This window comes from Podarcis raffonei, chromosome 10 (genome assembly GCF_027172205.1).
Source record: "Podarcis raffonei isolate rPodRaf1 chromosome 10, rPodRaf1.pri, whole genome shotgun sequence".
Lineage (NCBI taxonomy): Eukaryota > Metazoa > Chordata > Lepidosauria > Squamata > Lacertidae > Podarcis > Podarcis raffonei.
Window position 1 is genome coordinate 77,574,671 of NC_070611.1, and position 21,746 is coordinate 77,596,416.

The window sequence follows — 21,746 nt, forward strand, 5'->3', positions numbered from 1 at the left end:
TTATCTTTTCTCCCTCTCTTATTTTACATATTATATTTTGTTTTTTTCTTGCCTTTAATTGCCATGCCAGATATTTTCCTATTTTGTTAGCAGACTTGAAGTTCTTTTGTCTCATCCTTTTAATTCTCCACTCTACTTCCTGATTCACTACCATGGAAAACTGAGTTTGCAACATCTTTATATTTTGTTTTATTTTTTTCATCTTTTGGTTTAATTGTTAGCAGTCTCTCATTCTCCACAAGGTATGCTAAGATTTCCTCTTTTTTCTTTTCTCTCCCCCTTCTCTGATGACTGTTTTATTAAATCAAAAAGCCTCTCATAACGGCTTTGCTTGCATCCCATACTATTTCTATGGGTGTTTCTTTATTTAGGTTCCAGTTAAAATATTCTGTAATTGTTTCTTTCGCTTTATCTATTATCTTCTGATCATTAAAGAGGCTTTCATTCATTCTCCATCTAAATGATGAAGGGTCTTTTCCTCTCACCTCCAAATACACCGGATTATGGTCAGATAGAGTCCGTGGCAGGATTTCTGGTTTAAATGACCTCGGGACTAATTCTTTTGATACCCAGATGTAGTCTAATCTTCCCCAGCTTTGATTTGGACTCGAGAAAAAGGTGGGTTCTTTCATTGTGGGGTTTTTAAGTCTCCATATATCTATTAGTCCCATAGTATCCACCAGGTCAAAGAATGACCTGGGTAGTTTACCCTCATTTGTATCTCTTTTTCTTATGGATCTATTCAAATCTGGGATGACCACACCATTAAGATCTCCCATTAATATCAGATGTTGGTCTAGGAGGTCAAGCAATATGTCTGCTAATTTCAAATAAAAGTCTGCTTTTTTATCGTTAGGAGCATAGACTCCAACTAGGTTTATACTCTCTCCTTGGAAAGTTATTTGTACTATTATCACTCTTCCTTCTTCATCTTTATAGATTAATTTTGGGTCATATTTTTCTTTTATATAGAACACAACTCCTCTTTTTTATTTTTGTCAGAGGCAATAAAATCTTTCCCCAATCTTTTATTACTTAAAATCCTCTTATGTTTTCTTGCAACATGGGTTTCTTGCAGGCAGATTATGTCAAGATTCCATTTAATCAGCATGTCCAATTTTATTTCTCTTATTTTTATTATTAAGTCGGTTCACATTCCATGACAATATTTTTAAGGCCATTTTTATTTAATTACCAACCAAAATTAAGTCCTGTTTTAAACTTGGTGTTCTTTGCTGTCTGTTTCTTCCTCCTCCTCCCCCTCGTCCCTCTCCTCCTCCTCCTCCCCCCCCTCCTCCTCCTCTTCTCCCTCTCCTCTCTGTTTCTCCTGTTGTTCTTCCTCTCTTCTTTTCTTTTCCACCTTCCCCAGCTCCTTTGCATATCTTCTGGCAAATTTCTCAAGGTCCTGGGGGTTAAATAGCTTAAATCTCTTATCTTATCATTGGCCACAGTGATCCATGCGACGGTCATCTCCAGGCTTGACTACTGTAATTCGCTCTGTGCGGGGCTGCCCTTGAAGCTGTCCCAGAAACTCCAGCGGGTGCAGAATGCTGCAGCGAGGATCCTCACGGGGTCTCTGCCATGTGAGCATATTCACCCAGTGCTTTTCAAACTGCACTGGCTCCCGGTGGAGTACAGGGTCAGGTTCAAGGTGCTGGTTTTGACCTTTAAAGCCCTTCATGGCCTAGGACCCTCGTAGCTACGGGACCGCCTCTCCCAGTATGCTCCACGGAGAGCCTCAAGGTCGATAAATAGCAACACCCTAGTGGTCCCAGGCCCTAAGGAAGTTAGATTGGCTTCAACCAGAGCCAGGGTCTTTTCAACACTGGCTCCGGCCTGGTGGAACGCTCTGCCTCATGAGACCAGGGCCCTGCAGGATCTGATTTCTTTCTGCAGGGCCTGTAAGACAGAGTGGTTCCGCCTGGCCTTTGGCTTGGAGCCAATTTGATTCCCTCCCTCTCTTTCTTTTTTCTTTTCCTTCTCCTCCTGTGATGAGGCTACATTTTAATATTTTAATGTTTCAATATTTTAATGTTGTATTTTAATTTTGTTTTTAAGTTGTAATCATTCAACTTGTTTTTATTATTGCTTGTAAGTCGCTCTGAGCCCGGCCTTGGCTGGGGAGGGCGGGGTATAAATAAAAATTATCATCATCATCATCATCATCATCATCTTTATAATAAAATGAGATCCCCTCCGGGAATTCCCACCTGTATTGAATTCCTTTTTTTTAACTGACCCACTAGTTGTTTATTGATGTCTCTACGTCAAAGAAATCTGGCTGGAACCTCCTTGAATACAATAATTGCCTTCCCATCAATGCATAAGTTTTTATTATAATTTAATATCAATATCTCATTCCTCATGTCCATTGAGTTGAACATAACCAGTACATCCCCCAGCAATTTCTTCCCTCTCGCTCTGGCAGATTTTACCTTTATTCGAAATGCATTTGCTATTGTACAGCCTATCTCCTCTTTCCTCGTGTCCAGCCAGTTTGCTAATTCTTTAATTAATGTAGCTCTTATATTTTCGTTTATCCCCTCAGGAGTACCTCTGAATTTCAAATTCAACTGTTTCTGCCTCATTTCTAGCATTGACATATTATCCAGTAGTTCTTCTTGTGTTTTACTTATGTCCTTTATTTCTCCTCTGATCCTATCTGTCTCCTTTTTACTTTCCTTTAGATCTTTCTGAGCCCTTTTCATTGACTCTTCCAACACTTTCGATCTTACCGTTAAGTCCTTTACTTTACCTATCAGTTCTCCCACCACCCCCTCCAGTTTCTTATCTAATGTATCCTGAACTTCTAACATTTTTTTCTCCTCAGCTTGTTCTCTTGACAGAACTCTATTAGCCTTTGCCCTGCTTCGTTTTGATCTCCAAGGCCAAACTTGCCAGTTGTTCCTTTTATCTCTTGCCTCCCTACTTTAGCATTCCAATCCGCTATAATGAGAAGAACATCCTTCTTTGGTGTCACTTCTATAAGGTGTTGTAAGTCTTCATAGAATTGGTCAATTTCAGTTTCTTCAGCACCAGTGGTTGGTGCATAAACTTGGATTACTGTGATGTTAAAAGGTCTGCCTTGGATTCGTATCGAGATCATTCTATCATTTTTGAGATTGCATCCCAGTACAGCTTTCGCCACTCTTTTGTTGACTATGAGGGCCACTCCATTTCTTTTACGGGTTTCTTGCCCATAGTAGTAGATGTGATGGTCATCCGAACTGAATTCGCCCATTCCCGTCCATTTTAGTTCACTGATGCCCAGGATGTCAATATTTATTCTTGCCATCTCATTTTTGACCACCTCCAACTTACCCAGGTTCATGGTTCTTACATTCCAGGTTCCTATGCAATATTTTTCTTTACAGCATTGGACTTTCCTTTCGCTTCCAGGCATATCCGCAACTGAGCGTCCTTTCGGCTTTGGCCCAGCCGCTTCATTAGCTCTGGATCTACTTGTACTTGCCCTCCGCTCTTCCCCAGTAGCATGTTGGACGCCTTCCGACCTGAGGGGCTCATCTTCCAGCGTCATAACTTTTATATGCCTGTTGTCTTTGTCCATGGAGTTTTCTTGGCAAGGATACTGGAGTGGCTTGCCGGTTCCTCCTCCAGGTGGATCACGTTTGGTCAAAACTCTCCACTATGACCTGTTCATCTTGTGTGCCCTGCTCGGCGTAGTTCATAGCTTCTCTGAGTTCTTCAAGCCCCTTCGCCACGGCAAGGCAGTGATCCATGAAGGGGAAATTAATGTATACTGTTTTTCAAATTTCCCAATTGCAGCTCCCCTCTTTCCCCACACAGTGGCAGCAGTTCCCGTAAATTCAATAAAAATCCTTCCTTAAATAAAGTTACTTTCCGTTTCTTTGTTCTTCAAATGGAATTTCCCCTTTCACGTGGCTGGAGGACCAGATGGGGAGACTGCCATAGAGTGTCAGGAAGAAAGGCACAAAAAGTAAAGAAGGGAATGAAACCTCCAAAACACGGAGAGAGCAGAAAGTGAGGGAGGAAGGGAGAGCAGATAAAAAGAGAGAAGGGGAAAAAAATTAGGGTGGGGGAAGGGGATACACGAGGGGCGATAGAGTAAGGAAAGGGAGGAAAAAAGATCAGGAAAGAAGAAGAGGGGGAGAGGGGGAAAAACAGGAGTAAGAAGTAAAGATAAAAACAAAAGTCAAAGACTTATTCTTCGTGTTGTACTCCAAATACAAAATCTTCTTTTTCCGGTTCCTTATCAGCTTAATCCATAAATTCTCCACTCAAGACTGATAATCAAGCATTATAAACCGTACCATTTATCTCCTCCCCCACAGAGAGGGCGAAAAAGCAAAGGAGAGGCTCAGATAGAACTTCAGGAGATATTCACAGCAATTCACAGCAATCCCCCAGTCTCTTCTTTCTTGCTCCTGCAAACGTACCGACTGTTACTCCAACACAGACTTCTGCCCAACCTCTTTACAAACAGCAGGAAAGAAGCAGAGTTCACGGGTGTTCACTGGTGGGCATTTGAAGCTCACTCTCCGACCACTGGCACAGGACGCTTCAACCAAGACGATACAAAGAAGTTTTTCCTCCCCTTTTATGCCTCTCTGTTGTTTCCCCCAAAATCTTTACCTTGGAACATAGAAGCCAAGGATTTTCTGCGAACCTCACTTTCTTACTTTCAGTCCTCTCTCAGTCTTCTGCCAGACGCCATTTTCTCCTTACTGCTGGGACGGACTCCCTTTTTTTGCCCTCAGCACTCCGAATCTTGTTAATTTTCTTTTTTAAAATCTGCAGATAATAACTGCTTTAGTTTTAGTCCAGATTTGTTTTCTTTGTTTGGAAGCTGGCCGCTTTCAGTCGAAGCTTGAGACTGCACAGCGCGGGGTCTGCTGCTTCCCCTCGGTGCCTGCAGCTCAATCCCGTCCCCAAGCTTCAGTTTAGCTTTAAAGCCTGTGAAACAGGAGAGAACGCCCAGGCTCTGCCAGGTACTCTGCCCCCCAAAATACTCCTCTCAGGGTATGGAGGTCCACGTAGCCTTCGTAGCCCCTCTAAAGCCCCCGCACTGCTCAAGACCCCCCTAAGGGTTGCCTCCCACTTTTTCCCCTGATCGCAGCTCAACCGGAAGCCCCCATCCACCTCAATCTCTAAATGAATCACCTGCACAGTCCCATTGGCCTCAGGAGGTCCATACGGACGATTATGTGAGACCCAGGTCTATGTCTTATCCATTGGTCTGTGGTCTGGGTCAGTCAGAGAACTAGTGACAAGGCTTGGTGCTTGGCGTCAGCTGAATGGGTGCTCAGGGAAGCTCCTGTTCTTGGAGATGGACCTCTGTCTACATGCCTTGCATTGCATCGAGAGAGCAGGAGAAGCATAAGGAAAGCAGCTGGCAAAAGGGAATCCCAGACGGAAACACCCACCCTAATTGTTCTTTTTAATGATGACGTGCTGCCTGATCTCGTGCCCCTCTTCTGACGCAGGACTATCCTAATCTGGCACTGAAAAACCTGGATATTAAAGGCAAAGAAATAACTGTACTTAGTGGAAACTTCAGCCTTGAATATATGGTATTGATTCATTGATGGCCTGAAGTTGTGTTATCTCTGGAGACAAGAATTTATTCCTCATTTGTCTTAAGTATCATAATTATAGGATGTCTTGGGGTGTTAGAGGAGTGGCGGTACCTTTGGTGGGGGAAATGTCATGCACCTTCTTGGGTAATCTATCCACCATTGCACTCAGCTCTCACCTGTGGCTTCCAGAAGCTGTCAGCATGCAACAGGGGCCACAATCCCAGGAACAGCTTCAACTGGCTGGCAAAACCAGGTGAGGATAGTTGATGGGTCTCAAATCCTTGGTGGGTTGGGGAATTCTGTTGCAGGTGAAGAAAGGCCCTGGTGGATGGAGAGGATGAGAAGAACAGTGAATCCCACAGTCAAGAAGGCAGATTCTGCCCGTCCTGCAGAGGAAAGTGAAGGGCAGATGGGGCTCGTCAACTGGGGAAGGAAGCCCATCAAGAAGGAAAACTCTTGTCCTAATCCTTTGTGCCTCATGACTTATCTTCAGGAGAAGAAAAGGCTATGGAGGAAAACCTTACACAAATCTTGAGTGGAGTCTCTAAAATGCTTGGATAGTGCCCTGCACACCTCCTGCCATCAACTCCTGCAGCCGAGCTGGTGCCTAACATACTGCTCTGCTGAGAAGGGGGTCTTTTTGTCTAGGCAGCCCAGGACCCCACAACACTTTCCCCAGGCTTCCATTGTTGCTAACACAGCAGTTTCAGGTGGAGAAATCAGCTCAGACCTGTGTATCAAAGTCTCTCTGATGTGGAGCAAGGGAAACAGAAATGCTACTTACATCATACGGCACTGTAAAAGTATTCAAAATATTTGATTTTTGAAGAAAAGACCACCATGTATCAGGTGGCCCCTTGAAAACTTATAAAAGTCTTGTGCCTGGAGCTTTTGGGGGTGCAGGACCAGGAAAGCTTCTGCAACCATTAACCTTCCAATTGGAATTCAGGCCTCATCATGGAACTCACACTGCCCTGGTTGCTGTGATTGATGATCTCCAAATGGTCTAGAGTCTGAGGGGGAAGCTGTTTCCTGGTTCTGCTAGATCTCTCAGTGGCTTTGGAGACCTTTGGCCATGGTATCCTTCTTGACCCTCTAGGGGAGATAGGGGAACTGCTGTGCAGTGGTTCCCCTCCTTCCTCCTGGGCCATGTCCAGAAAGTGGTGTTGGGGGATGAGTGTTCAGACCCCTGGGCTCTCACTTGTGGGGAGCCTCAAGACTCCATCCTCTCCCCCATGCTTTTTAAGATTTATACGAAGCTGCTGGGAGAGATCATCTGGGGTTTTGGGCTGGGTGATCACCAGTATGTGGGTGATACCCAGCTCTTCTTCTCATTTAAATCGGAACCAGTGAAGGTGGTGAATGCCCTGTGTTGGTGCCTGGAGGTGGTTTGAGGATGGGTGGCAGCTAACAGATTGAGGTTGAATCCTGACAAGACAGAAATACTGTCCCTGGTCCTGAATGGGGTAACTGTTGCCCTAAAGGACCAGGGGCACTGCCTGTGGGTCATTTTGGATTCACAGCTGTCCATGGAGGCGCAGGTCTGTTCTGTGTCCAGGGCAGCTGTCTGCCAGCTCCATCTGGTATGCCGGATGAGACCCTCCCTGCCCTCGGACTGTCTCACCAGAGTGGCACATGCTCTGGTTATCTCCAGTTTGGACTACTGCCATGTGTTGTACATGGGGCTACCTTTGAAGGTGACTCAGAAACTGCAACTAATCCAGAATGCGGCAGCTGGACTAGTAACTGAGAGCAGCCGCGGAAACCACATATCAATTGTCCTAAAGGATCTTTCCTGGCTCCCAGTGCATTTCCAAGCACAATTCACACTGTTGGTGCTGACCTTTAAAGTGCCATAGTTGCATTTTTCAGGCATAGAAAAGTATTGATCTAATGTAGAGAGATCAATCATTCCTGGTCTATTGCTTCAAGAAGGTTCTGGTGGTTTTGCTCTGTGTGAGTCAAAGCTGGAGTTTTCTCTAGCTGGAACATTTTAGCTGATAAGGGAGTTTCCTTTCTGCTGAGAGCAGGTGGTGGAATAAGTTGTAATGAGGTTATGCTGAACCTTCCTTGTGTTTGGGAACCAGATGAAGCTGGTTAAATGGGAGTGAGCCAGGCTTGTTATCCCGTCCCAACGTTACTCTGACACTGAATTGTTTATAAATTGCAGTATTGAAAGGTGCCTGGTCCCACTTCCTATTCTGCTATTTCTCTACTCTGCTTGTGTGTGTCTTACTTGAATGCTAGATTCAGGCAGGTAGCCGTATTGGTCTGAAGCAGTCAAAATTAATAAAAAAGGAATTTCAGAAATAGACTTGAAAGAGAAGTTGCTGAATTACAACTTATTACTAAACTGAAAACAATGGAGAGACCTGGTCTGAATAGAGATATTGGATTCTTGTCTCATTACACATACTAAAGCTATTTTTGGTCATCTGCATACTATCCCATGCTTTTTCCTGTAGGACTAATTGCAGTCATTAACAGTCGTCAACAGCTTTACCATACCCATCTCCTACTACCCTTCTGAGAAAAACCCCACCCCACCCTCCCACTATATATAAGGGTCTGGGGACTTCTGTTTCAGTGTATCTGAAGAAGTTTGCATGCACACCAAAGGTTATACCCAGGACAATCTTAGTTGGTCTCTAAGGAGCTACTGGACAATTCTTTTTATTTACTTGAGTGCTGCTTTGGTATGCCAAGTTAGGTTTTTATTTAAGTTAGGTCTTTGCTATGTTTTGGATCCTGTTATGCTTCTTTGCATTCAGTAATGAATTTATTTGCTGAATAAAATGTTTGCTGCCTCTTTGCGTTTTTTCCTACTCTACTAAATATACGTCAGACTTGCTCTGGAGGTCATTATGGAGGAGCAAGATCTGCGAGCTGAAGTCCTCAACAGCCTCGGCCCTGTAGACCTGAACGAGTGTCTCCACCCCCATGGCTCAGTCTGGGCACCGAGGTCCTCTTCTGAGGGTCTTCTGCTGGTTCCTTCCCTGTGAGAAGCGAAGTTACAGGGAACCAGGCAGAGGGCAAGGAAATGGGCAACTATCTGACATTTGGAAGACAGCTGAAGGCAGCCCTGTATCAGGAGGATTTTAATGTTTGATGTTTTACTGTCTTTTATATGTGCTGTAACCTGCCCAGAGTGGCTGGGGAAACCCAACCAGATGGGCAGGATATAAATACTACCATCATTCTTATCATCTTGTGATTTTTTTGTAGTTATTTTGGAATTCGTACTGCAATATCAGCTCACGAAATGTTATGGGTGGAGAAAATCACAGGGTTGCCGTAAACTATAATCCCACCCACAAACTCTCATTCACACACAGTCTGTAAATTTGGAGGGGGGGTCACAAACCTCACCTGTGCTAATACTGGCAGTCTTTGGCCTGCACAGGAACACCCGGTGTGTAGAGCCTCCAGCCACAGGCACTGTCTATCCTGAAAATGGGTCCTTTGACTGGGAAGATTCATGTAGTCGCTGTCATCAGATGCTGATGGGTTGTATCTCAGCTTGTCAGTCACACTGCCTTCAAAGAATAAGAGGAACAGAAATGCTTTTGAGGTGCAACTTCTGTATCAAGCCTGAGAGCTATTCCATGAACTCTGCACCCCTGTTTCTGATGACAGGTGTACATTATCCTCATACACAGTGGAAAAGACAATAAAGATGGAAGCCTGAGAGAGAGGAAAAGGTTTCTGGCTGCTTCCTGGGTGGGATTGCGGAAACCAAGAGCCGCTTCTGAGAAGGCCTCCCCCCTCCCCTCTTCCTCTCAGGATTTCTTCTCCTCTCCAGGGGACCAATGGCTGGACTGGGCAGAATCACTGCGTCTGGACATGGCAGGGGCTTATAGGGGCTCATGGGGTGGGAAGAGGATGGAGCTTGCAGGAAGGAAGGGTGGGGGGACTGGACCCCCCACTTTCCAGGGATCCCTCTGGTTGCCTTGAAGGGATGGCCGATTCTTGGGTGGGAGGGAGAAGCCAAGGCGGCCCCTCTAGAGATCCCCAGGGGGCGCCACCATGGAGAAGTCTCCCCAAAGACTGGTTTCCTATCTCTCCCTCCCCCAATGCTGCCCTTCCCTGCCCCAGGGATGTTCCCCCTCCCCACTTCATCGATTCTCTCCCTCTGTCCCAGAGTCTCCCCTGCACCCAGAGGCCCCGCACCCCTTGGCGCGGCTCACCCCTCGTCCTGCGACCCCCATTTCTCCGTGCAGAAGGGCCCCCCAAGACGAGCAGGGGAGGGACGGGGGGGTCTCTATCCAGGCGTCCCTCACTCCCATTAACCCTTTCATGGCCCACCTCTCTCCGCGCGGAACCCACAGCGCCCCAGGGATGCCTAAGCGGGGGAAATGGGGCGAGGGCGCTTCGCTGGGATCCCCTGGATGGGTGGTGCATGGCCCCCCCTGCCAAGGCACCCAAGGGGCCAAGGAAAGCCCCTTTCGCAGCACGCACGCAGCGATCCAGGCCCCACAGAAGGCGCTTGAGGGAGCTGGCGGGGGTCTCTGGATCCTTTTCTCCCGATTCCCCTTTCCCCTCCTCCGCGACCCCTTTACCTCTTTGTCCTCGCTCCCGATTCTCCTTTTCTTTCCTGCAACATCCACGTGGGTGGGGGGGATTTATCTGCCGCCCCTCCTCCCTTTTCCGAAAGCGCCCCCCCCCCCCCGAGCTACGGCGCAGAGCAGCAATCCGGCGCAGAAGCTCCACGTCCGGGAGAAGCAGGCAGTTCGGGAGGGGGGCTCTCTCCGCTCATTCCGGAAACAGAAGCCGAATTTGGGGGGGGGAGGAGCAGAAGGAAGAGGTGCGACATACGGGGGGGGGGGGTTGAGGGTTGTGGGGGCGGGGTGAGAGGAGGATGTACCGGGAGGGGAGGAATTGAGGGGGGTCGAAGGAGGAAGGTTTTCCCCCTCCCTTCTTCGTTCCGGGGATGAGGAGAGCGGGGAAGGGGCTGATCCCGGCAATCCAACTGCAAAGCGGCCCCCCCCCAATGTTTACATTGCAAAATCCTTCCCTCCCCCCGCCCCCACGCCGTGATCTTAGATCCATTCCATGTTTTAGGTATTGGTGCACATTGAGCAGCGGGTTAGGCTTTGTGACTCCTGTGTTAGGGAAAAAAGTGGCTTTGGTTTTTGCACACAAAGCCCCGACACCCGCGGATTTCTTGACTCCAGAATCCATCATCGCAGACCCGTTTCATTCAGGCCTAGAGATCTGCTCTTTGGACCAGTCTGCTTGGATCATGTGGATCATCAATGGATCATATGGATCATCAATGATGTCATCATACCCACCTCACGGAGGGGGGGGGGCTCAGGAAGAATCTCCTGCCACGTGACTGACGGGGGTCAGACAGGGCTCCTGTTTTGCTCTTCTTACTATTTCAGCTCAGGTTTTACTGAAATGGGTGGATTCATTGAGGAAACGGGGCTAAGCGAAAGCATCCGTTGTAAAGAGGCAAATGTGTATACTTTGTTACCACCCAGTGGTGTTGCAAAGGCCACTTGCAGAAAGGCTCCTATTGTATCACCTGCGGCTACATGTTTTGATCTTTTTGCGGAAATGTTTTCCTCGGGCTGAGACCATTGAGGGCTTTCAAGGTCAGCACCAACACTTTGAATGGTGCTCGGAAACGGACCTGGAGCCCATGAAGATTTCTTAGGATCCGTGTTCCAGCAGGGACCACCTGTTAGGAGGCCTTTCAGCTGCTGTCCAAAACTGAATGTATCCCTTGCCGGAAGTAATCCATAAACCTCTCCTGCTCCGCCTTCTCGGGATGCCATTGGTGCGCGATTCTCCGGCTCTCGAGAGAGGGAGAGGCGTGAGTTGACTGAGCTCGGCTTGCCAACGGTTAAACGGAAACGAGCTGGATTCCTAGACAGGAAAGTAAGACGGGGGGGGCAGGGTCCTCCAGAGCGAAAGCCCAATCCCTCCCTTTCCTGCAAGAAGTCGGGCGTGTGGGGGTCCCGTTGGTTCGGCTCTGCAGAGGCTGCCTGGGGGCGCCTGCTGGGATCCGGTGAGTCTCCTCTCTCCCAGGATAGGGCCCATGGGGAGAGCGGGGGTCCCAGCGCTGCATGGCGAGAGGGGGGCAAGTCAGGGCGGGGAGGGTCGCAGGAGGGCGGCAGCTCTGCTCTTGCTTTGCATGGATGCACTGCTGACCCCTTGGATCCAGGAGTGGGGAAATGCATGCAGAGAAACCCCATTCAGATGTATGGATCAGTCCCCTTGTATAACAGAGGTTGTCCGCAGATGGAAACATTCGGACATGAAATATACCCTGGTCCCTAAAATTTCACCTGTGCAGGGAAGGAAGACGGAGGGCAGAGAAGAGAAAGCGCTTCCTCTTGCAGGGCAGAGTAAAACCTGTGGAACTGCCTCCCAAGAGCCAGAGAGGCCACCAATCAAGGTGGCGTTAAAAGAGGAGGAGACCAATCCGTGGAGGAGGAGGAGAGGGCGATGGGGGGGGGGGTTCCTCTGCTCTATGGGGCAGCCCTATGGCCTGATCCTGCAGTGCTCATTTTCTCCTCCAGTGCTTAGTGTGTGTCCAGATGCAAGTGTGTCCTCTGAGATTGCTTGGGGTTGAGCTAGATGATCCTTGGGGTGTCATCCACTTCTATAGTTCTATGAAAGCACCACTGGAGGTCTCACAAGCCAAGGCATTTAGAGCAGGAGAGGTCCTGCTGGAAAGGAAACAACCAGTGCAACTGTTTTAAAACAGGAATCCAATGTGTTTGTTCTGGGGGGAATCAGTGCGGAGGGGTAGACCCATGGATGCCACCTTGATCTCCTTGGACAAGGAGGTGGGAGAGAAATGCCATTCATAAAGAGAGGCAGCCCAGCCAATCATCTGGCTGCTGCATTTTGGACCAGTTCCCAAGTCGCCTTCAAGGGCAGTTCCACACAGAGAGTGTTGCAACCATCCCATCTGGTGCAGAGCAGGGAGGACCAGGGCCATGTCTTTTCTGTCCCAAAAGGTCTGTGGGGTGGGGAACTAGCCTGAGCTGGACATGGGCCTCAAGCGACCATGATGGACCCAGGAGTGCCCTCAGGTATTCATGACTGGGGAGGGGGCATGTTAAGCAATGTAACATCATCATCATTACTGTTAGTTCCCTGCCCATCAGCCGAATTTCCAAGAGCTGATTACAAAATAAAAAAAACTGCAATAAGAACAGTTGAAAACACATTACACGCTTAGAAAGGCGAGTCCCACTTCATTTGTTTTTGAGTGCTGTCCTTTGACCCCGCCCACATGTCATTTGGCCCTCAGGAGTTAGCCAGATAAGGGAATAAATGTGCTCTGAATGGGGCTGGGCAGGAGACAACTCTTGAGGAACCCTGGGTTAGGACCCCCACTATAACCCAATGCTCAGATAACACTCAGTACAAATGAGTCACTTGTCAATCACAGTTCTGACTTCATTCCTTGACTGAAAACTCTGAAAGGCAGCAGCAACCAGGCTGATTCATCTCTCAGAAAGACCAGCAGTTCCCTGCACATTTTGCATGGTCACTCCGCGCGGCTCTTGCAGGCTTTTCCCCGAGGAGGGAGGAGGGACTGACGTGGCCAGTCAGTCTCTTCTCCCTCCTCGTAGAATAGCCCACAGGAGCTGTGCACCGTTTAAAGAGCGTGCAGCTCTTGCAGGCTTTTGTGGGAGGTGGGGGAAGGGACAGAGGGCAGCCCCTCAGTCCCTTCCCCCACCTCCCGGAAAAGCCCCCAAGAGCCACACTCCCTTTCACTAGCCGCGTGGAGAATGTGTGTGGCTCTTGGGGGCTTCTCCCTCCTGGGGAAAAGCCTGCAAGCGCCACACACACACTCCACACGGCTCGTAAAAGGGAGCGCTGAGCAGAGCCTGGGATGCATACAGGCTCTGTGCAGAGCTCCCTTTAAAGAATATTTTTTTCTTGCATCCCCTTCTAAAAACTAGGTGCGCCTTATGCTCAGGTGCATTTTATGGAGCGAAAAATACGTTTTCCTTCTCCTTTCTAAAGAAACCTCAAGAGTCTGGGTTGTGGCGCAGTCCAGAGCTGGCTCTTTCAAGACTCATACATGCTTCCTCAGGGAACATTTTTCTCTTCCAGGCAATATGTCAGTTTTGTAACAGAACGATGTATTTGCTTTGTAGAGTTTGCAAGGATCTCTAATTCAGACAGACAGAACTTGGCAGAAGATCAAGGGATTCCTTCATCTCTCTTGGAGGCTTTCTGAGAGCACAGATGGATGAGGAAAACTCAGCTGGCCCTGAAGCAGGAAGAGGCCATGCCATCAGAAGTGGGAGCAGTGGGGGATTCTGGGGAAAAACTGTGCAGAAGATCCTGGGTGAGGAGGACACTCTCCGCTCAGAGGTGCAGAGCCAGCAGTTCAGGCAGTTCTTCTTCCAGGAGGCCAAAGGACCTCGAGAGGTTTGCAGCCGACTCTACAACCTTTACCATCAATGGCTGAAGCCAGAAAGGCACACAAAAGCTGAGATGCTGGACCTGGTGATCTTGGAGCAGTTCCTGGCCGTCCTTCCACCGGAGATGGAGAGCTGGGTGAAGGAATGCGGAGCAGAGACCAGTTCCCAGGCAGTGGCGCTGGCCAAAGGTTTCCTCCTGAGTCAGGCAGAGGAGAGGAAGCAGGCAGAGCAGCAGGTGAGAGAGACTTTCCTCTAGATACTCCAAAGGGGCTCCAAACGTGAGTGACAATATCTGAAAATTCTCTAGTAATATACCATCCTTTTTTGGAAAGCAGCCATTGAATATTATCAGATTGCCCTTCAGTTTTTGCCTCTGTCATTCCTTTTCTAACTCTTCTTCATATTCTCTGTTTTGAATCTTTGTTGCTATTTCAGAGACAGGATCTGTTTGCAGAAATGGGCCCAGATTCCTCTGAGACCAAAAGGACTCCGTTGAACACCAGAGAAAGGCTGCTGGGTAAGGAAGGAGTCCGTTCTCCATTTGGTCCCTTTCTGTGGATATCAAAACGAATCCATGGGTTCTTTTCCTCTTTTTTTGGGGGGGGGTAGACACTTGGGGCCAGAAGCACCAAGGAAGGGAGATGTATTTTTTAACCCAACTAAATTATAAAATGGGTCCAAATGTCCAGACACACTCAGAAGGTGAGACTTTTTGGAGAGCAGCTGCACTCCTGGCTTCCCACTTACCTCTGTCTCTTGCAGGTGACCAGATGATGCCAGCAAGACCTCCTCTTCCATCTATTACTGGTGGTTAAGGAGAAACAACGGCTGTGGAAGCAGCTCAGGTAGAGGGAGGGGGCCCTGTGGGGAAGGGGGCTGAGGGGTGGGGCAGCCAGGGTGCCTCTGGCCCCCAAGGAATCTCTCTCCTCCTCTTGGCTTCTGTCCAAGCTTCTCTTAAGGCATCTTTGTCAAGGGCAGCTTGGACAGAAGCCAAGAGGCTGGGAATGCCATTCGAGAAGCTTAATGGGCTGAGAATAAGGAACAGCCACCTTGCCTTAACTCACCTTCTGAAGGTCAATAAGATCATTCATAAGTCATTGTCATTTTATTTCTAGAGTTATCATTGAATGCTAAAATAGGCTTCTAAGTAGTTAGTTCACCAGGCCTAAAAAACAGTTCGCAGGATTCACCTATCCTGTCACATCAGTTGCACAATGGGGCTTTCCCCCCCTTCTCCTCCCCCCATGCACTTCTTGAAGTTGTCTTTTAGGGCATCAGAAGGGTCTCCCCCACCCCCCCAAGAACAGAACATGGGGAGCTGAGAGGGGATCCTTCCATCTGGCACAGACAGAAGGATTTTAAGAACACAATGTAGAGTTCTACCCATTTACACTAAGATTAATGTCCATCACTAAATCACACAAGAAAAGAATTCCACTAAGACATTAAAAGCAGCACCCACAATTAAAACGTGCAGCAGGACGATCCCATTGAAACAAAACACCATTTAATGAGCAGAAAGAAACAGAGCAATGTGTAGCAGACAACCTTAGTGCTGTCTAAAGAGGATCTTTCCCTTTCTCTCTTAGGGTCCAGTGTGGTTTGAAGATGTCGCTGTTCATTTCACAGATGAGGAATGGGCGTTGCTGGATCCTGACCAGAGAGCTCTGCATAAGGAAGTCATGGAGGAGAATTGTGGGATCGTGGCCTCTCTCAGTAAGGCTCCCTTGTGCATCATAATATCTCTTCAGAAATTCCATGCATCTCTCTCTGTGATAAGCCTCCCTGGTTTTGAGGGAGCTCTACAGGGCCACTTGCAGCACCTGGGATTATAATACCCCTTAAACTCACCTTAAATGGAGGTCTATCGACTGTTTTGACCTTGGACATGATCAAGCCAGCATAGACCTTGCTGAGAATGGAATGGGAACATGCTGGGAATTTGAGGTTAGGAAAGCACATCTTTGTTTGACACTGTCCTGCCTTGTATTGCCCAAAATCTTCCTGACACAGAGCTTGTGGAAGGCATTGAGGGGTTTTGCTGATGGTTGTAATTGTTCACAATTCACTTCACAAAGCAGCTTGCTCAACACGCAGTCCTAGTAGACCTTCATCTTGGTATTGAATGGTTAGCATCCCATTCTCCCATACAGTGGTCCCTTGGGTTCCAGACGCTTCAGGTTACAGACGCTTCAGGTTACAGACTACGCTGACCCAGAAATAGTACCTCGGGTTAAGAACTTTGCTTCAGGATGAGAACAGAAATCATGCAGCAGCGGCACGGCGTCAACGGGAGGCCTCATTAGCTAAAGTGATACCTCAGGTTAAGAACAGTTTCAGGTTAAGAACAGACCCCCAGAACGAATTAAGTTCTTAACCAGAGGTACCACTGTACTCTTTTGGAGAGGTGAGCCGTTGCCGGAACTGCCTCGCCAGTACACTTGTCCAGGTCAGCATCAATGAAGAGGTTGTTGGTTTCTTAGGTAGACACAATCATCCACCACCTCCAGTGTCTGAAACTCGCATGGTGCTAGGCGCATTTTGCAACAGGGAATGTCATAGACACGAGCAGTTTCCGAGCTCTGATCGCACAACCTAAGATTTCGGATTAAAACTGCAGAGTGGAAGGAAAGGAGGACCTTTTTCTGCCTCCCCAGTTCCAGCTACTCTCTGAAGACTGAAGGAGAGACCTTCTTAAAAACTCAGAGGGGTGGGCAGGGGAAGGACTAGACCATGTGAAAAATGAACATATTATTTTAGCTGCTGTTCATTCCTTTTCAGCTTTGTATTTTTGTCATAAGAGTGTGTATATGGACATTCCATTTTTGAGCCCATAACCTAGGTTTAAGGTCCTCTTTATGTTCTAGCTGTCCTATCTCTGTTTCTAACACTGACCACCTCTAGTGTGTGGTCAGCAATGTTGATGCATGGAATTCTTCCTCTATCACAAGGGTTAGTGATCAATATTCAATACAGTGGCACTCCACTTCTTCCTGCAGCTCTAATCCATTTCTTCATTGCAGGTGGTGATGATTTGGAAATTGAGAGCGAGGATGCCCATGACAGAATCCACACAGTGGAGAAGCCATTGCCACTCTTGGAGTGTGGAGAGAGCTTCAGTCACAGCTCCCATTCGAGTACCCACCAAAGAAATGCTATTGGGAAGAAACCCTCTCAGTTCTCTGAATGGGGGAAAACTTTCTGTTGGAATGAAAGCCTCACTTCACAAGAAATAATTCCCACAGGGGAAGACCCACTGAAATGCTTGGAATGTGGAAAGAGCTTCAGTAAGAGTGCACATCTCATTTCGCATGAAATAATTCATACAGGCAAGAAACCCTATCAGTGCTTGGAATGTAGGAAAAGCTTTAATACAAGCAAAACCTTCTGTAAACACCAGAGAATTCACAGGAGGGAGAAGCCATTTGAATGCCGAGAGCGTGGAAAGAGCTTCAGTCAGAGAACCCATCTCACAGCCCATCAAATAATTCATACAGGTGAGAAACCCTATCAGTGCTCGGAATGTGGGCGGAGCTTCAATCACAGGACGACTCTCACGGTCCATCAAAGAATTCACAGTGGTGAGAAACCCTATCAGTGCTCAGTATGTGGGAAGAGTTTCACTGTGAGCTCCCATCTCACTTCCCACCAAAGAATTCATACCGGGGAGAAACCATATCAGTGTGTGAATTGTGGAAAGGGCTTCACCCAAAAGGCAAGTCTCACTTCCCATCAAAGAATTCACAGTGGTGAAAAACCTTATCAATGCATGGAATGTGGGAAGAGCTTCAGTCATAAGCAAAGTCTCCCTTCCCACCAAAGAATTCACAGTGGTGAGAAACCCTATCAGTGCTCGGAATGTGGAAAGAGTTTCTCCCAGAGAGCCAATCTCAGTTCCCACCAAAGAATTCACACAGGTGAAAAACCCTATCAGTGCTTGGAATGTGGAAAGAACTTCAGTCTCAGGGCCCATCTCACTACCCATCAAAGCATTCATACCAGGAAGAAACCCTATCGATGCTTGGATTGTGGAAAGAGTTTCCTACAGAGAGCCGATCTCACTTCTCACCAAAGAATTCACAAAGGGGAGAAACCATATCAGTGCTTGGAATGTGGGAAGAGCTTCACTGTGAGCGCTGGTCTTACTTCCCACCAAAAAATTCATATTGGGGAGAAACCCTATCAATGTGTGAATTGTGGAAAGAGCTTCACCCAGAAGCAAAGTCTCACTTCCCACCAAAGAATTCACAGTGATGAGAAACCATATCAGTGCTTGGAATGTGGGAAGAGCTTCACTGTGAGCGCTGGTCTTACTTCCCACCAAAAAATTCATATTGGGGAGAAACCCTATCAATGTGTGAATTGTGGAAAGAGCTTCACCCAGAAGCAAAGTCTCACTTCCCACCAAAGAATTCACACAGGAGAGAAACCATATCAGTGCTTGGAATGTGGAAAGAGCTTCAGTCATAAGCAAAGTCTCCCTTCCCATAAAAGAATTCACAGTGGTGAGAAACCTTATCAGTGCTTGGAATGTGGAAAGGGCTTTGGTAAGAGGACCAAGCTCATGGCCCATGGACGAACTCACAATGGTGAGAAACCCTATCAATGCTTGGATTGTGGAAAGAGTTTCAGCCAAAGGGCCAATCTAACTTGCCACGAAAGAATTCACACAGGAGAGAAACCATATCAGTGCTTGGAATGTGGAAAGAGCTTCAGTAAGAGGACCAACCTCATGGCCCATCAAAGAATCCACACTGGGGAGAAACCCTATCAGTGCTTGGAATGTGGGAAGAGCTTCACCCGGAAGGACAACCTCACTTCCCACCAAAGAATTCACACAGGGGAGAAACCATATCAGTGCTTGGAATGTGGAAAGAGCTTCAGTAAGAGGACCAACCTCATGGCCCATCAAAGAGTTCATACAGGGGAGAATCATAGAATTTTAGACCTGCAGGAGACTTCTGGGTCGTCTAGTCCACTGCAGGACTCTCAACTAAAGCTTCCATGACATATTGCCTTCAAACGTCTCCTTACAAACCTCCAAGGAAGGAGAGTCCACAACCTTCCAAGGGCATCTCTAATTTGAAGCCATTGATTTGTGTGCCAGCCTCCAGAGCCGGTGAAAACAAGCTTGTTCAAGCTTCCACGTGACAGCCCTTCCTGTTCCTCAGAAGGCTTGGTTTCCCAACGCTTAATTGTCCTGCTCACCCCCCTCTGCACACCTTCCAGCTTGTCAAAATCCTTCTTAAATTGGGGCACCCAGAACTGGACACAGGACTCCAGGTGTGGTCTGAACAAGGCAGAAGAAAGTGGGGCTGTTACTTCTCTTGATCTGGACACTTGACTTCTTTGGACGCAGCCTATTTCGCTGATGTTGACTCATGTTAGTCTTGTGGTCCACTAAGACCCCAGGTCTTTTCCATATGTACTACTGACAAGCCTGGTATGTCCCATCTTATATTTGTGCAGCTGATTCGTCTTGCCTAAGAGCAGAATCTTACCTTTCTTCTTAGCGAAATTTATTGGATGCCTTTCTATACCACCTGTTTCTTCAAGAAGCTCAGTGTGGTCTTAAGTCATTCTCCCCCTCATCGTTTAATCCTGACAACAACCCTGTGAGGTAGGTTGGGCTGTGAAGCCATCACCCAGTGACTGAGTGGAGATTGGAACCCAGGTCTCCCAGTTCCTAGTCCAAAACTCTTAAGCACTGCACCCCACTGACTCTCAAATGAGACTCTTGGAAAGTGCATGCATGCGCATTTACCGAAAGTTTCAGTGCAATGTCTTGGTGTTTGTATTTAAAGTTTTATACGCATGTATCAATGACATTAATATAATAATGGTAATTATTTAATTACAGTAGAAGAGTAAATTTTAGGAAATGCTAGATGGTGATAGGGGTAGTTTGGAGTTTGGAATGCTGGGATCGAGCAATTGAACTGAACAATTTCCACATAAATCACAAGATCTAAAATATAAAAACAAAATACCAACAGCAGCAACCCCCGAAAAAAAACCCCAAATTCAAGAGTCTGTTCAGCAGCCTCAGCTTTTGCAGCTGGAGTCAATCCAGGCTCTGCCCTCCCAGGCTAGGTGGAAAAGGTCTCTAAGGAGAGAGCCCGTCTTCTGGGACTTGCAGCCAAGATGGTTGGCTGCCACCATTGGAGGGTGGAATGGAATGGGACAGTGGTGGCAATTGTGGAGCAGGGTTGGTTAGACCTGCAGTAGAGAAACAGCATTATAATCCCCGTTGTTGCAGCTGTAGCAAAATTTCAAAAGAAAAGAAATGAGAACATTTGAAACCACATGTTTATGTCTATTTTTTAAATAAATCAGTTTAATGAATCGATGCACACTTCCTTCTTTGTTATGTTTGGGGTGAAGTGTTGAAGAGTTCTCTGTGGTGGCAACAGGAATAAAGGGGAGTTTGGCGGAAGATCCATCTCCTAGCCGTGCACCTTGAATGAAACGGGAAGGTGGCCCAGGGATGGGTGGGCAGGGCCAGAGCCCCTCTGAGCAAAGGCGGTGGGGGCTCAACATGGGGAGATAAACTAGAGGACACCCGGAGAGTTCAAAGTGCTTCATAAAAACCAACTCTGCTGTCTTTTCAACCTCCCTATGAGGTGGACCTGTAGCATTTCCACATAAATGTGGGAAGTCAAAGAGAGGAGGAGGAGAGCAGAGAGGGGCGTGAAACAGAGACTCTGTCCCTCTGCCCTCTTGCAAGTTGCACACACACAATGCGCTCTGATTTGCGCTGCCCATTCACATCTGTTTTAGGTCCCCAGGCATTTACTGAAACAGTCTAGGTGCTGATTTTTAAAGTACTTGATGTTGTTGTTTAGTCATTTAGCTGTGTCCGCCTCTTCGTGACCCCCTGGGCCAGAGCACGCCAGGCACTCCTGTCTTCCACTGCCTCCCGCAGTTTGGTCAAATTCATGCTGGTAGCTTCGAGAACACTGTCCAACCATCTTGCCTCTGTCATTCCCTTCTCCTTGTGCCCTCCATCTTTCCCAACATCAGGGTCTTTTCCAGGGAGTCTTCTCTTCTCATGAGGTGGCCAAAGTCTTGGAGCCTCAGCTCCACGATCTGTCCTTCCAGTGAGCACTCAGGGCTGATTTCCTTCAGAATGGAGAGGTTTGATCTTCTTGCAGTCCATGGGACTCTCAAGAGTCTCCTCCAGCACCATAATTCAAAGCATCCATTCTTCGGCGATCAGCCTTCTTTGTGGTCCAGCTCTCACTTCCATACATCACTACTGGGAAAACCATGGCTTTAACTATGCGGACCTTTGTTGGCAAGGTGAGGTCTCTGCTTTTTAAGATGCTGTCTAGGATTGTCAAGTATTTGATAGCGGTTGCTTTTTTAATAGTTGACGGGATTTAAGAGGGGGCTGTGAGCTATGTATGCTGCCCTCATACTGGAGCAGAGGGAAGGAAGTTGCCCTGAAAAAGGGGCAGGCCAGCCTCTCCCAGCGGACAGACAGAAGTCCAAAGTTTGGAGCAATGAATAACCTGGTTCAATACACTCCTTCGGATCCCTGGGAGTCCCTTTCACTGAGACACTTTTCTGGAAGGGGCACCTGGAGGCTGCAAAACTTAAAGCGCAGGAAGCTTGTGGGGCACTAATGAAATTCTGCCTCATGGTGGGTGGACACTTATTAGAACCTGTGCTGATAATTGGAAGGTGAGCTGAGGGAAGTCTTTGGGGGAGGGGAGGGGGGGTTGAGGGGGGAAAGGCGGTAAATAATGAATATGATATGTTTGGATAAGTTGTTGAATTGCTAATAAAA

The 21,746-nt window shown here is 47.6% G+C and overlaps 3 protein-coding genes across 5 annotated transcripts in view; 2 read left to right on the plus strand and 1 right to left on the minus strand.

The window, feature by feature from the left end:
• LOC128421751 (zinc finger protein ZFP2-like) overlaps positions 1-10,342 on the minus strand; it is a 100,692-nt gene extending 90,350 nt beyond the window's left edge. The window contains exon 1 of the mRNA XM_053404934.1: positions 10,118-10,342. The gene's annotated coding sequence lies outside the window, so the exon portion shown is untranslated. The remainder of the gene's footprint in view (positions 1-10,117) is intronic.
• The window catches only part of LOC128421704 (zinc finger protein 271-like), a 279,246-nt gene that overhangs the window by 149,666 nt on the left and 107,834 nt on the right, over positions 1-21,746 (plus strand). For 2 of the 3 annotated variants that reach the window (XR_008332367.1, XR_008332368.1), the window contains exons 4-5: positions 15,544-15,670; positions 16,978-19,054. Coding sequence is in view for 1 of the 3 variants with exons in the window: in XM_053404829.1 (XP_053260804.1) it covers positions 15,544-15,670; positions 16,978-18,962 (2,112 nt within the window). In the remaining 2 variants the exon portion in view is untranslated. Of the gene's footprint in view, positions 1-15,543; positions 15,671-16,977; positions 19,155-21,746 lie in introns of those variants that run through there. The other variant, XM_053404829.1, reaches the window with a different exon arrangement.
• LOC128421711 (zinc finger protein 883-like) overlaps positions 11,507-21,746 on the plus strand; it is a 112,686-nt gene continuing 102,446 nt past the window's right edge. Inside the window, exon 1 of the mRNA XM_053404842.1 lies at positions 11,507-11,574. The gene's annotated coding sequence lies outside the window, so the exon portion shown is untranslated. The remainder of the gene's footprint in view (positions 11,575-21,746) is intronic.